We start from the raw sequence: 14,626 nt of genomic DNA, 5'->3' as shown, positions 1-14,626 counted from the left end.
GAGCAGGTCAGAGAAAGCCAGGGTAAAGATACCAGCAAGGGAGAGAGGCATCTGGTGCAGTTACAGTTCCACCTGGGATACCAGCATTGTCTGCTGTTGTCCTGGTTTGAGTCCTGCTTCCTTTGCTTCTAATCCAGTTTCAACTGATGTCTGGGAGTCGCGTATGATGTAGGGGACCCATATTGGCATTCGAATGCTTGATTTGATATGACCAGATCTGGCTATTGCTGACATACAGGGAAGTAAACCAACTGCTGGAGGATCTGTCTGCATAGGTATTTTTGTCTTTGCTTTTCAAATGAAATGTAAGCAAACAATTAAATTAACAATTTAGAAACAGAAATATGTACAAGTATACTAATTGCCAGGACAAGAGGAAAGATACTGCGATGTCATCTCAGAAATTTCCAGAAATTGTGCCATTTTCATAGGCCTATAAGAAGCCTAGATGCATATATCTGTTTAAAAGACCTCCCAAGGCAACATTGGTTCAAGAAAGAATCCCAAGTCATTTACATGACATGACCAGGGCCAGATTAGCCTGCCACTGACGTACTCTGACATTGCTACTGCCAGCATCAAGAAAGGCTGAGTTATGGCTTACGCTGGCACCAGACATTGGCATTATCCACATGATGCTGGTTTTTCAAACTTCCATAATGTAAGCTATGGCGTCACAGCAGCTTTGGTAAAGGCATCAAACACACAAGGTTGGGTGGAGTGATGCGACAGCATTGGCCTTCCTGCACGGGGCCCTGTTGGTACAAACTCTGGTAGAGCCGTGAGAGTAAGACTGATCAGTATGACAACAGGAATATTTTCTTACCACACTTACACCGTTTTTATGTAAATGAATGTAGAAATAGAGATGCAATTAAATTATTCCACATACATTTGATAATATTATAATTTAAAATTGACATTCAAAAAATGTTTTGACAATTATTTACTTATAAATATATGAGGTAGATTTTTTGGACATTCTGGAAATAAAGGTGATGTGTCCCTCCTACACATTTTTGATGACTCCTCATATGTATACGTCTATATCACTGTTTGGAGATAATAACAAGCTAACAGTAATTATTTTTAAAGATTATTTTATTTTTATTGCAAAGTCAGATACACAGAGAGGAAGAGAGACAGAGAGGAATATCTTCCATTTTATGATTCACTCCCCAAGCAACCACAACAACTGACCAGTGCTGATCTGAAGCCAGGAGCCAGGAACCTCCTCCAGGTCCTCCACATGCGTGCAGGGGCCCAAGGCGTTGGGCTATCCTCCACTACTTTCCCAGGCCACAAGCAGGGAGCTAGACGGGAAGCAGGGCCACCGGGATTAGGACCGTCACTCATATGGGGTCCAAGATGAGGACTCCAGTCGCTAAGCCACCGCACTGGGCCCTAATGGTAATATTTTTAAAACAATTATTGCATTCTTTTATTACTTTCACTTGTTTATTACCGGCATATTTTATTTTCAAATACTAGTGGAAAGGTTGCATGTTTAATGCAATGTGTGGATTATTGAAATCGATGGGAGTCATAATGTCATGCTTTATGTCAGTGGTATCCTGATGCTTAGAAAACTGATACAGAACAAAATGTGGGTGCTATTCAAGACAGTTTTGCATTAAATCAATATTTTCCCAGACATATTTTTATCATTGTCTAATGACTGATAAGAAAGACCAAATGTTATTTTAAATATTGTCTAACATCAGGCAAGAATGCTCTACACATTTTAATGACTGCATCACAAAATACTTGATGATCAAATTGGATAAAGCTTTGTATTGATGGACTTTCTAAAAAGATAATTGCATAAATGAATCTGGCTGTGGCATTGTTGTGTGGCGCTACATAATTTTGTAAGTCAATAGCAATCAATGTCATCTCAAAAAGTCGTATTTATAAAGTGAAAGCTAGTAACCATGCATGGAGAAATCAGACGTTTCAGAAAGATCATCAACGTGACTGTCTTGAAGACGGTGCATCGGCACGAGCTGTGGTTCCAGATGCGTGACTCTGAGCAGCACAAGAGTTCCCTTAGGCAGTGCTTGAGCTCAAAATGCCTTAACTCAAATCGTGAACATCAAAGTTAAATTGTAATGAAAAATAGAGACAAAAAATCATCAATGTTAAATTTCATGAACCTGATTGTACATAGACCTGAATGACCTGATTAGAATCAAAACATCCTTATTGTTAGAAAATATGTGATAGTGTTAAGTAATAAATCAGAATGATAAATGTAACTAACCCTTCAGTGCACTGGAATAAAAAATATGTGTATACAGAAAGTGAAAATATCCACAGCATATAAAACAAACTAATGAAAAACTGTTAAATCTTCCTGCAGGGAATATGCATATTCTTGATATAGTTTGATGCATTTATACAATTTGAAATTATCTAGATGAGAAGCCAAGCACAGCTGAGTGACAGCCATTCTGGCTGATCTAATAAGAACATAATTTAAAGGTGGGTCAGACGTACAGTGTTCTTCTTACCTGTTTCTCTAGGGAAAGTGTTCTATGTCACACAGAAGTTCTTCACCTCACTGTTAGGCAAATAGATTTAGACTGCACAGCTTTGAAATCAAACAAGTTCTTATTGTTTTTTCCTTACATACAACACTCTTTGTTTATTGATCTATAATCTTCTTTAATCCCAGTTGGATGACTTTATTTTCAGAATATTAAAATGTGATTTCTTCAGAATATTAGGACTTAAATGCTACAATTACTGTAAATGCTAAAAAGTTTATGATTGAGTCTAACACATCTTCTATTTTTCAGTGAAATTGCAAAAAGTCTGTCATGTGAAAGTATCACCTATGATGGTAAGTTTAATGTTGATTATTTCAATAGGAACAAGCATAATATTTCTGGGGAAGTATAGGAATCATATTACACCATGCCCAAGGACGCAAGGTGTTCCGTTATATTCCTCTCAGCAGCGTGACACACACTGTAGATTATATTCAAGGCAGACATGCATGTCAAAATAAATCAAGATCCATTATTCCTTTAAACTCTACGATGCCAAGTAACTTGATGAAATCTGACATTTGTAACAGCAATTTTATCTTCATTCAGCACAGAAATATCCCTGGCTCTTCCATGCCCCAAATAACTGTTCTCTTCATAATTCCAATAAAAATAAATACAACACCTTCTGTTACTAAATAATCAGAAAGGAGATAAGCATGAAATACATTTATCTTGGTTTTTAAAACTATTGGATGCACCTTCAAATAAACAAACAACAAAAAACCTTCCTTCAGAAATCGAAACCTGAGGAACAGAAGTCATCATGTTTACAATCGTATTTAATATTTCCTTGAAATAATTTAAAAATGATTTTATAAAAGGAGATATCAGCTTATAAAAGACAATACATAACACAATTTAATGCTATTTTGCACTGAATGGTCTTTAAAGGTAGAATTCGTTATGTGAAACTTCATGTCTGAAGCCCGTTGGGTTGTCAGTCATTCCCTCCTATTAAAACTCCACTGTAGATATTGCCCACGTGCAACTCGGTAGACGTTTTGCTCTTGTTCTTGTTGGCTTCCACGTTAACGGCACAGCGAGCAGCTTGCAACGGTGCAGGCTGCGGATGGCATCCTAGATGTGCGAGTAGTTCTTGATGATGTCACGTTATGATACTGCTTGACCAGGCAGCAGACCCCCAGCTCCGTAGCCTGCAAGGGCGGGTTTCTGATGAACAGCTTCACCACCTCGAAGGCCGCACGAAGTCAGCAAGGGCCTCTTGCTCGATGCACGGACACGGTGGACACCATCTAGGGCCTGGACAACACAGCCTTTCCATGTGCGATGTGTGTGGGCTGGAATTCGGAGCTGCAGTTGCCTGTGAGAACACTCCTGACGGTAACCCCCTCCACAGGATGCTCTTGGCTCTCTGTGTCATCAGCAACATCTGTAACAAGTTCAGAACTTCTCTTCTCTCTATTGCCCTTTACTCTGTTCTTCCTGTCCTCTGTTACTCGGTAAATCCTGCTCTGTTCTCCCAGCAGGACTCCATGTGTGCAGCAGCTATGGAAGTGGCTATGCTGTCTCCTGTTCCAGTACCTGTCAGAGATGGGATGACTTTGCTCACACGCACACTCACACATACACTCAGTATGTATACAGATGTTTTTAGCTCCTTAATTAGTTACTCATACTTAGGTTGATCCAGGTTTTGACTATTGACAGGCAGATTTCAGCATCTTTAGCGATGTTTGTACACACAATAGTGAGATTGCTACATCATGTGGTGGTTAAATTTTAATTCTCTAGAATTATAGTAATGAGTTTTTAAAATGACTATCAATTTGTATTCTCACCAACAGTAGAGTTCTGCCTTGCTAGCAGTTCTTATGTTTTGCTTTTTGATAATAATAGTTCTGGCCGCAGTGAAGCAATATCTCATTGTCATTTCTGTTTCCTTGAACATCAGTGATGTTGAATACTATTCAGGACACTTATCGGTAATTTGTATATTTTCTCTTGAAAAATATCTATTTTAATCTGTTGTTATTTTTCTATAACTTCTTATCTTTATGTGCTTATTTTCATTTTCTTTAAAATGCGGAGATGCAAGGAGAGATAAAGTCTGTTAGATAGGAACAGTGCTTCCTTCCCCTAAATGCTTCCAACAGCCAAGGGAGGGCCAGCCTGAAGCCAACAGCTAAGAACTTCATTCATAAGTCCCGCCTCTTAACCATCATTCTTCTCTTCCTGGGCACATACTATTGGGGAGTTTCGCTGAAAGCAGAGTATCTGGGAGATGCTACGTGCATCCCAGGGAGCATGCTAACCACTCCTGCAAAAGCCTGGGCTGTAGTCCATTTTAAAATCCAAGTGAGCTCTTTGAGTGTCTTTACATAGTGTGCATATTAACGCCTTACCAGCTATGTAGCCTGTAAATATTTTCCTCCCATTCCACAGCTATTCAGCACTTTGTTCCTTGTTTAACTCTCTGTGCCAATGTTTTGTTTGTTTGTTCTTTGCTTGTTTTCTGGCTTTTGCAATCCAATCTATTTTCACTTTGTTTTCTATACAGATCTTTATTCAAAAGTCTTTTCCCATTCTAGTGGAATAAAGAGCTCATCCAGTGTTCTTTCAATAGTGTCATAGCTTCGTGTCTTCCATATAAATCTAACCCACTTTGGGTTGATTTTTATTTATGCTGCGATATACGTATCATATATTCACCTTTTCTGTTTGGCTGTCTGGTCTTGCTGCAGCATCTATGGAATAAGTTGCTTTGTCCAGATAAGTATTTTTACCAACTTCATCAAAAATCCATTGACTGTAAATGTGTGGATTAATGTCTTAACTGACTGACTACTTGGCTCAGGAAAATTTCTTCTGCTACTACTTGTTTGTATTCATTAAATTATAATATTTCCTCTCCTTGAGATTGAAAATCTGCGTTTTTGTGTGCATGTGTACTGACGTATTTAGAAATATGACTAAACCACATTGGCCATTATATTGCATGACTTTGTGGTGAGTCTGTCTGCAGCGTAATACGATCTTTTCTTTGGAATAGCTTTGGAATTATATAAAGCAAAACTATCTGTAAGCCTGTGGTTCTGAGACCTGCCATGACTGTGCTGGGAGCTACTTGGGGAAGATCCATCTGTTCTGTTGGGAATATACTGTATATCCTTCTCTCATCGCTCTGGACTCCTCGCCCACTAAAGCACTCCTTTTCCCCGAGGACAGAAACAAAAGACACAATTTGTTTCCAAGAGACGACTAGCTGTTTTTGAAGTGTGAGGAAGCCTGTGGTAAATGGACAGAGTGTTAGAAATAAAGAAGAAAAACGAGACAGCAGAAATAATTTTTTAATGATGCTTTCTCTCATTCATTTATATTGAAGCTACAGGCAAAAGGAAACAACAGGGCCCGGCGGTGTGGCCTAGTGGCTGGAGTCCTCGCCTTGAATGCCCTGGGGTCCCATATGGGCGCCGGTTCTGGTCCCGGCAGCTCCACTTCCCATCCAGCTCCCTGCTTGTGGCCTGGGAAAGTAGTTGAGGATGGCCCAATGCATTGGGACACTGCACCCGCATGGGAGACCCGGAGGAGGTTCCTGGTTCCAGGCTTTGGATCGGCGCAGCACCGGCCCATTGTGGCTCTTGGGGAGTGAAACATTGGACAGAGGATCTTCCTCTCTGTCTCTCCTCTCTGTATATCTGACTTTGTAATCAAATAAATAAATCTTAAAAAAAAAAAAAAAAAAAAAGGGAAACAACAGACATTACAAGTCTGAAATATTCCTGGAAGAATAACTTTCGGAAACAAGTAAGTTCATTATCACTCCCAAATGTTCTTTATGTAAGCCATTTGTAGAAATGCAATCTAAAGATTAATTTACATAGAATAATACTGAATTTATCCGTAATCCTGGAAAACAGTTCATTATTATGTCATTTAATTCTTGGAATGTTCATTTTCTTGCAACGGTCACAATTTTCTTTTGTAATAAATATATAGTACAGATACTAGAGATGGTGAAAAAATATTGCAGTTTCTAAAGTGTTATAATTTTTCTCAATGCTAGCAACAGCAATATAACACAGAGATTTAGTATGTGTTGAACAACACAGAAATCTATTGACATTTTCCCAGGAAACCCCTTCAATCACTCCGTCATTGATATGATATATTTTCCTTCTACTCGCTAAATTATAATGTTAAAAATGGGAGAAGAAGCGCAGTAGGATAAGTTGCTGATTGTCACTGGGTGATATTCTCCAAAGACCACCGTACTCTCTTCTGCTTTTATGGTGTGAATTCTAACGTTCTGAATCGGGGTCAATCTTCCCAACGGACTTCAAAAATAAAATGCAGCGCAGAGACACTATATGACGTATGAGCGGATGTCGCATCATGCACGTGGTTATCTCATCCAGGCTTGTGTTACCTTTTGAATATCATCCACTGCACTGGGAGCGTCACAGTGCCCTTTTGAAAGGACACGTGTAGATTTTCCGGTGGCAGCTTCAGCTGAGAAACAAGCAGCAGCACAGCGAGTGCGTGTGTCTGCGAGCCTTGTCGCGCTCGGCATCAATATCAAATGGACCAAAAAGGAGCTGTCCGCAGGAAGGCCCGGCCGATTATAGGTATTTGAGCGCAATACGTATGTCCGCAGTTCTAAGCCATTGCACTCCGGAGTGCTTTCATTTGTTTGCTTTTCATCTGGCAATAGAAAATGGGAACAAATTAAATTTAAAGCTGCTATTTCGAGGCAGAATGTTTCCTGTTTGGTATTCAAAAGAGTAAAGATAATAGAATCAGAGAGAAATGCTTCAAATGATGGTCGTCTGAGCTCACTCGCAGGCTTTGTATTTATGCACAGTTAAATACGATTATTGTTATTTAGTCTACAAAACATCTCCTGTGGAAAATGTTTGGTTCAACAGTTAAGTGGCTGGTCAGGAAGCCTATGTCCCATATCAGAGTACGAGGTCTCAAGTTTCACCTCTACTTTAAAAAAAAAATTTAATATTTCATTTTATGACACAGTTTCATAGGCTCTGGGATTCCCCCAACCCCTCCCCAAGCCGTCCCCCCATATTGAATTCCTCCATGTTGTCACAGTAGTACAGTTCATATCTAGTCCTTATTCCTGCATTGTGGGCATGGACTATGCAGAGAGTCCAGCATCTTATTGTCCAGATAAATTCAACAGTTTCATTGGGAGACCATCCTTGGTCTGAAAGTAGAACTGGCAGAATATCATCCCCTCCAGTGAAAAGCCACAACACAGCTTCAACAACAGGAAGAAGCATGGTAATTTACAACATCGTGAAGTTAATTAACATGGTATTGAGTGACCAATATGTTAGAAAATGCAAGTTCTTAACCACATCCTGTAACTATTTCATTGGCATCTCAATTTTAGTATATACACAATAGGCTGCTATAAACCTTAAAATGACATGAGACAGCTGAACAGTACCCTATAACCGCCTCTACTTCTAATGCTGTTTCCTGTAATATGTATTCCAGGAGGTGGCAGATACTGATCCAAATAATTAGTTTCAAAGAAGACTCAAGTTGAATTGTGGCTCCCTGGCTTCCGTTTGGCCCTAACTCTGTGTACAGTTGAGAAATTAACTATTTGATACAGCATTTCTTTCTCTCTTGTTCTCAATCTCTGCATGCATGTGTCTGTCACCTGTTAAATAAAATTAAAATGTTGTTCATGGATAACTGTGGGTAAAAGAGACTTATATTTAATCCCTATGAGTAATCAATATTTAAAAAATGGTCCAAATATAGTATTGCACTAATAACTCCAAATTTTAAGTGATATAGTAATTATACTTTGTAAAATATTGTTCTTTCTGCTAAGTTGCTTCAATATTTTTTAAATAAGCAACATATTAATTTTGTCTGTTATTAAAAATGTGGAGATACTGTATTTTAAATGTGTGATGCTGCTGTTTTATTGCACACATTGCCTTTGACCTTCATGAAAATACTCTGCCCACATTAAAAGAAAATTGCAATTTTCATCTATGATATAACATTAACTCTATGAAAAACATGCAGGCTGGCACAGCCTCTACCTTCAGTGCCAGCATCCTACACAGGTGCCAGTTTCTCTGGGGTCTTCTGTCCAGCAGACCCTGAGCCAAGCAAAGGGTGAGGGGACAGTGCCCTTCTGCAACAGAAATACTGGAGAGGAACTGGTGGTGAAGAATGTCTGCTTAGTTGACAGAAATCACAAGCTTACATGGGAGAAAAGCGTAGGCAGAAGGCAGTCCTGACAGTAAAACAACACTGGCTAACAGACATTTCTATCCCCAGGACCCTCCGACGAAGTTAAAGGTCAAGAAGCACAGGAAATGCTTTCTCAGGGCAGACTAGTTAAAGCAGGATGAAGGGATGTTTACAGAAGTCCTAGCAGAGTAGGGAGGAGAGACCAGTGCAGCCCATTGCTCCTGTTGCCCAGTGAACAGTCCATGCCAGGGTCTGTTAGCCAAGAGCGCAGTGTGCCATGTCCTTGGCCCTCCACTATGGGCTAGGCAGGTGGAGATCCAGGGGTGATTTCTCACACCAGTTTGTGTCCCAGCCAGTTCTGATCCAGTCCCATGCTTATGACATGGGAAGTTCTGGGGCCCCTGCACTCACTAGCAGGCCTGCGGGAGATTCCTGGCTTATGGTTTCTGATCAGCCCCATCCTCTCCATTGTTTCCATTGAGGAGTAAAACAGCGTATGTAAGATCTCCATGTTTATTTCTTCTTCTCTTTCTGTAATTCTGCCTTTCTAATAAAAATCAATAAATCTCTTTTCTTTTTTAAGTTGTGAGAACATTTAAGAGTATATATGATCAAATGACAGATATGCTTAGCTACAATTAGTAAATTCATTTTTATTAGAGATGATGAGTGTAAATTTGGTTCTTGTATTGTCTCTAAATACACGTTACAGTTATGCTTTGCAAATCTAATTTCTCATTGAAGAAATTTCTTCTAGGAAAGAAAATGTTTTTCCCGAAGATCCATGTTCAGGGAATAATGTTAAAGCTTTTGGCCTCCTGGAAAATAACTATTAAAACAAAAATATGATGTTGTTTTTTAAGTCTTGCCTAGTGCCTTGACACAAACTTCAGCTTGACTAATACTAGTGGGTGGAACCAGGGAATGATGTATTTATTTAATGAACAGCTAAATGAATCCAGGAGATGCTGTAGGAGTTGGAATAATCTATTATGATGCCACATGGCTGGCAAATTAATCTAATTGCATAAATGAATAATGATTTAAAAGCACATTTCATAATTGTTGATGAAAAATAGTTTACATTTTCTCTATATATTGAGAAAAATGGAAGAGACTGTGTCTAGACCTACATTCATTTTTCCCTTGCCTCCCAAACCCACCCCCTACCTATATTCTTTCTAAAACTTATTTTAAAATTTGTCAAGAAAGATTCTTCCAGAATGTAATGCAGCGTATAGTCAAATGCCAATAACCTATTTTCTAAGCCTGATGTTCTAGAATTGATAAGGGTAATAGTTTTGATTTTGGGCTCTTTCAAAAAAATTTGTATCTTGGCAAAACCATTGTTACATATCATGAGGATGATTAAGATCGACTTAACATGTGACTCATTGAGTGACAGTTCTTACTAAGTTTGCAATTAGACCTATCCATTTTTACTAAATAATGAAAAAGGTCAGTGGCTGATTAATTCCCAATTAAGTGCTATTTAGCAGAAAAATATTGTGTATATATTGCATTTTTGGAGCTTATTTAAAATTTAGCTAACATTTATACAAACCTATTTTGTTTTTGCCAGCCCACATGAAGCATTGCTGATACACAAATTTTTTTTAAGACTTACATATTTTTATTGGAAAGTCAGATTTACAGAGACAAGGAGAGACTCAGGGAAATTTCTTCTATCTGTTGATTTACTCCCCAAGTGGTTGCAACAGCCTAAGCTGAGCTGATTCAAAGCTAGGAGCTTCTTCTGAGTCTCTCACACTGATGCAGGGTCCCAAAGCCTTGGGCTGTCCTCTACCACTGTTCCAGGCCACAAGCAGGAAGCTGGAAGGGAAGTGGAGTACACAGGATATGAACTGGTGCTCATATGGGATCCTGGCACATGCTATCCCACAACTTGAGCCACTTGGCTATTGCACCAGGCCTGATATACAACATTTTTAAAAACGTTCTATCTTTGAAGAGCTTGGTATCTGCTAGACAGTATGAAAAGGTAAAAAGAAGAAAAGAAAAAGAACAAGAAACAAAATGAAAGGAAAGGGGAGGGAGGAGATGAGAATAGAAGGGAAAGAAGACACCTCATTTCCCCCAACTATAACTTTGAATTCATAGGAATGAAGAGTGTGGCTCTGATTGCATAGTAAATATTCAATACTGGATTTGAAATTATTGTTTGGATGCATGAATTGCAAGAAAGATATTGGCTTTCTCTAGGATGCTTCATCCATCCTCATTATTTTTGACTGCTCGGTACAGCTGTCTGCAGTCAGCTCTTTAGCCTCGGCCAGCACAAGATTGGCTGTATCAACATCCTAAGAATATATTTGCAGCATTGGAACAGGTTCACTTTAACCAATCCCCAGAGAGCAGATGTTTCATGCCCGAACTCAAAGGTAGATCAGCACATTTTCTCTTCTTCGGCAAGCTACACAAAAGCTTCAAATATGACTAAGATGATATCTGTGCATAAACTAGATTCAAAGTCAAATTATAATTAGAAATACGCTTGGTGAGCATAGAATCCCGAAGCAGAATGTGCTGTGTGATTTGAATGTGTGGTGGCATCATTCAATCAAGAGACCAGAGCGATGCGTCTCTAAGAAACAGAATCTACCACTAAAGCAGAGTAGACAAATATCCTGGACTGCTTATGAAAAATGGGAAAAATGTGGTTTTGATAATAGTGAAACCATCTTTAAATAATACTTTTTCCTTTAATTATGCTAATTGATTTCATGATATTCTGGTAATGCGTTGCTAGAACAATTACGTGTAACATGTTTTTTCCTACTTCCAACATGATTTAAAATATGACAAAAAGTGTAGCTCAAGATTTATTTTATTTTTCTGGAATAACAAAAGGGAGATTTTCTAGGGGATTAGGAAATAACTGACATATTTGTCGCCAAGTAGCGATTGATATACTCAAAAAACCGATATGTTATATATAATGTAATCCATGGTAGAACACAGCTTAGCTTGCACTTAGGTATTGCTTGAGAGGATTACAAGTTTAGGTACTCAGAGGGAGCAAGCAAAATCATCAATATATACAATTTTATCATTTTTTCTGATTAAATTACTGTAGAACTGTCTACACTGGACTTTAGAAATAAATGTACATCAAAATATGGCTCCCAGTGAAGCTTCAAAATTTTTCTGATACATCTTCCATACTTCTGAATTCCCTTCCATAACGACAGTGAGGACTAGTAGCAGAAGGAATGATGTTTACGGTCTTTGAAAGATAACAATTAAGGTATCTAACAAAGTTCCTCTACTCCAGAGTTACACACCCAGTGAAAATGTGTCATCGGCACTTTGACAAAGTTTACATTCCCATAAAAGTAATGAATTTGGACGAGTACAGAATTGTGTTCATAGAGGGTGAATCAAGTTCCTAGGAAAATCAAAGTAATGGGAGCAATAACAGGTAGTGAATAAAAACAAACCAGAGTTAAAAGCCCAGGTTGCAGTGATAGTCTGGGAGGAACTGGTCCAGCATCTCTGATTAGCTGGTGCCCCATCTAGAAAGCAAAGTTCATAACACAAGCTCTAGTGTAACAATATCATATTAAATCAAATCGAAATAAGGCATGTTAACACAGGTCTGTTAACTACAAGTATTTCTAGTGTTTATGGTATTAGCTAATACTAATGATAGTAAAACCAGGATGTGCAGATTATAACAACTCTGATCATGTTTAGTGCCAAGATGACACACAAATGAAGAAGCTATTCAGTAGCTTACATTTCCTAATCATTAACAAAACAGACCAAAAAAAAAATGGTAAGCTTTTTTAATTTCATAATTAGACTCTGTATTGCCAAGCATATCTATAATTACAAGTCAGGTTATTTATAATTTTTAAATTTTTTTTCTCCTGGTATGTCACAGCTTTATTTCTAATTTTTTTTAAAGATTTATTTTTATTTTGTCTGTGGGCTTCCATTTTCTGCACTCGCAGAAACAATGATGTTAAGTTTAATATAAATGTAGAACAAGATTATTTTATATAACTTTGCTGGCAAATGTAGTGGCTAAAAAGCCTCTCCTACTTGGCTTACTGCTTGTGTAGAATGCAAAAGCCATGATAGCTCAGCAAGATTTCATAAACCATAAATGTCAGGTTGATTCACTTGATAGTATTTGTAAGGTTGGAGTTTTTGCATCTGAAAGCATGGATGATGAGATTTTCAAACCATGGCTGAGTCAAGAGACAATCTTCAGCAGAAATAGTTCCGTCAACAGCGCCTTGTCATTTTTCTCTGGTGTCATCTCACATATTCACTGCCAAAAGAAGCTTCGGAAACACATTTCATTCTGCCACTCCACTGCTCAAGGAGCTGAAACTGAGCCGTGCTGCTCGCTGCTTCAAGTTACAAATTCCCTCACTTTTTATTGTATGAGGAAATATTAATTGAATTGTTATCCTCAGGGAAAAATTCTACAGGATAGAAATACGATGGTGATGCACATAGAGGTACCTTTATATTTAGTTTCGTTTATCAAATTTTATAGAATTTTTGTATAGGATGCCTAGCTCATCTATTATAAAAATGTCATGTGATCATCTGTAAATTCTGACTGTTGTCCATTTATGAACTTTAAAATCTTTCATCCTTCATCTTGGTTTTAATCAGTACCTGAATGGTCATTTCCTCTTTCATGAGCTCATTAAATTATTAAAAGCATCAAAATTATTACACTTGCCTTAATGCCTATTACATATACAGATTTTCTTTGTAATTTTTCTCTATTCCAAAATCATGTTACAGATATCTATAGCAAGTTTAATACCAAATTCTTCAGCTATTCACTTCCATGGATATATTAACGTCGTTGTTACGTAACTCCTCTAAGAGTCCACCTAATTCCCAGGCATTTATTGTATGTAATGATACTAATACACATGTCAGAGTAAAATTATTATTTTTAAAAATATTTATTTCTTTGAGAGGCACATTTCTAGAGAATCTGCCGATTAACTCTCCAAATGCCAGGCAGGAGCCAGGTGTTGGTGGATTTTAAACACCAGTAAAGGTGGTAGAAAGGCCAGTTGCCAATTACGTGCAATTATACTGTGAATGTGTTTTGAAGTACTGCATTCTAAGTGAATTTTAAGTACAAGCCATAAAATGATCATGTTGGGACAAAATCTGGCAAAGCCACCAGCTGAGAATCATACTCTAGACCAGAACCAAGTTTTGTTCCATATAAAAAACCTCCAATACAGCTTCCTGCTAGTGACCTGGAGAAAGCAAGAGAAGAAGGTCTAAATTCTTATATTCCTAACATCCTTAGGGGAGACGTCAAGGAAGAGAAGCGATGAGGCCTGCATTGTGCTGCTAGGGCCTGCTGTGCTGACCTAGTAGCTCAATTCTCACCTTGCGTGCGCTAAGAGTTCACATGGGTCCCAGCTGCTCCACTTCCCATCCAGCCTGCTGCTTGTGGCCTGGGAAAGCAATCAAGGATGTCACAAAGGTGTGGACATCTGCACCTGCATGGGAGACCTGAAAGAGTTTCCTGGCTCCTGTCCTCGGATTGGCTCAGCTCCCACCATTGCGGCCACTTGCGGAATGAACGGAAGATCTTTCTCTCTGTCTCTCCTTGTCTTTTTACATCTGTCTTTCCAATAAAAATCAATCAAAAATAAATAAATAAATAAACACACAAACTAAATAAAATCAACTTCTAGTTATTACACTAACATTTCAGAATGTTGATTTGAGTCTTTGCTGCTCTGATTCTAATCTGGCTATCATGAATGTGCCTGCAAAATAGCAGCAAACATCTCAGGTTCTTGCAGTACTCACATTCACGTGGGAGAGTATGACAGAGTCCCTTGTTCCTGGTTTGAGCCTGACCT

General features: G+C 38.4%; 1 protein-coding gene across 1 annotated transcript in view; it reads left to right on the top strand.

Annotated features, from left to right (window-relative positions):
• Positions 1-3,812, top strand: part of SI (sucrase-isomaltase) — a 154,865-nt gene extending 151,053 nt beyond the window's left edge. The window contains exon 49 of the mRNA XM_058661171.1: positions 3,686-3,812. Within this exon, the coding sequence (XP_058517154.1) occupies positions 3,686-3,812 (127 nt within the window). The remainder of the gene's footprint in view (positions 1-3,685) is intronic.
• The last annotated feature ends 10,814 nt before the right edge of the window (positions 3,813-14,626 follow it).

Source organism: Ochotona princeps, chromosome 3 (genome assembly GCF_030435755.1).
Source record: "Ochotona princeps isolate mOchPri1 chromosome 3, mOchPri1.hap1, whole genome shotgun sequence".
Lineage (NCBI taxonomy): Eukaryota > Metazoa > Chordata > Mammalia > Lagomorpha > Ochotonidae > Ochotona > Ochotona princeps.
Note: the sequence above shows the minus strand (reverse complement) of the source record. Positions and strands in the feature narration are given on the sequence as shown.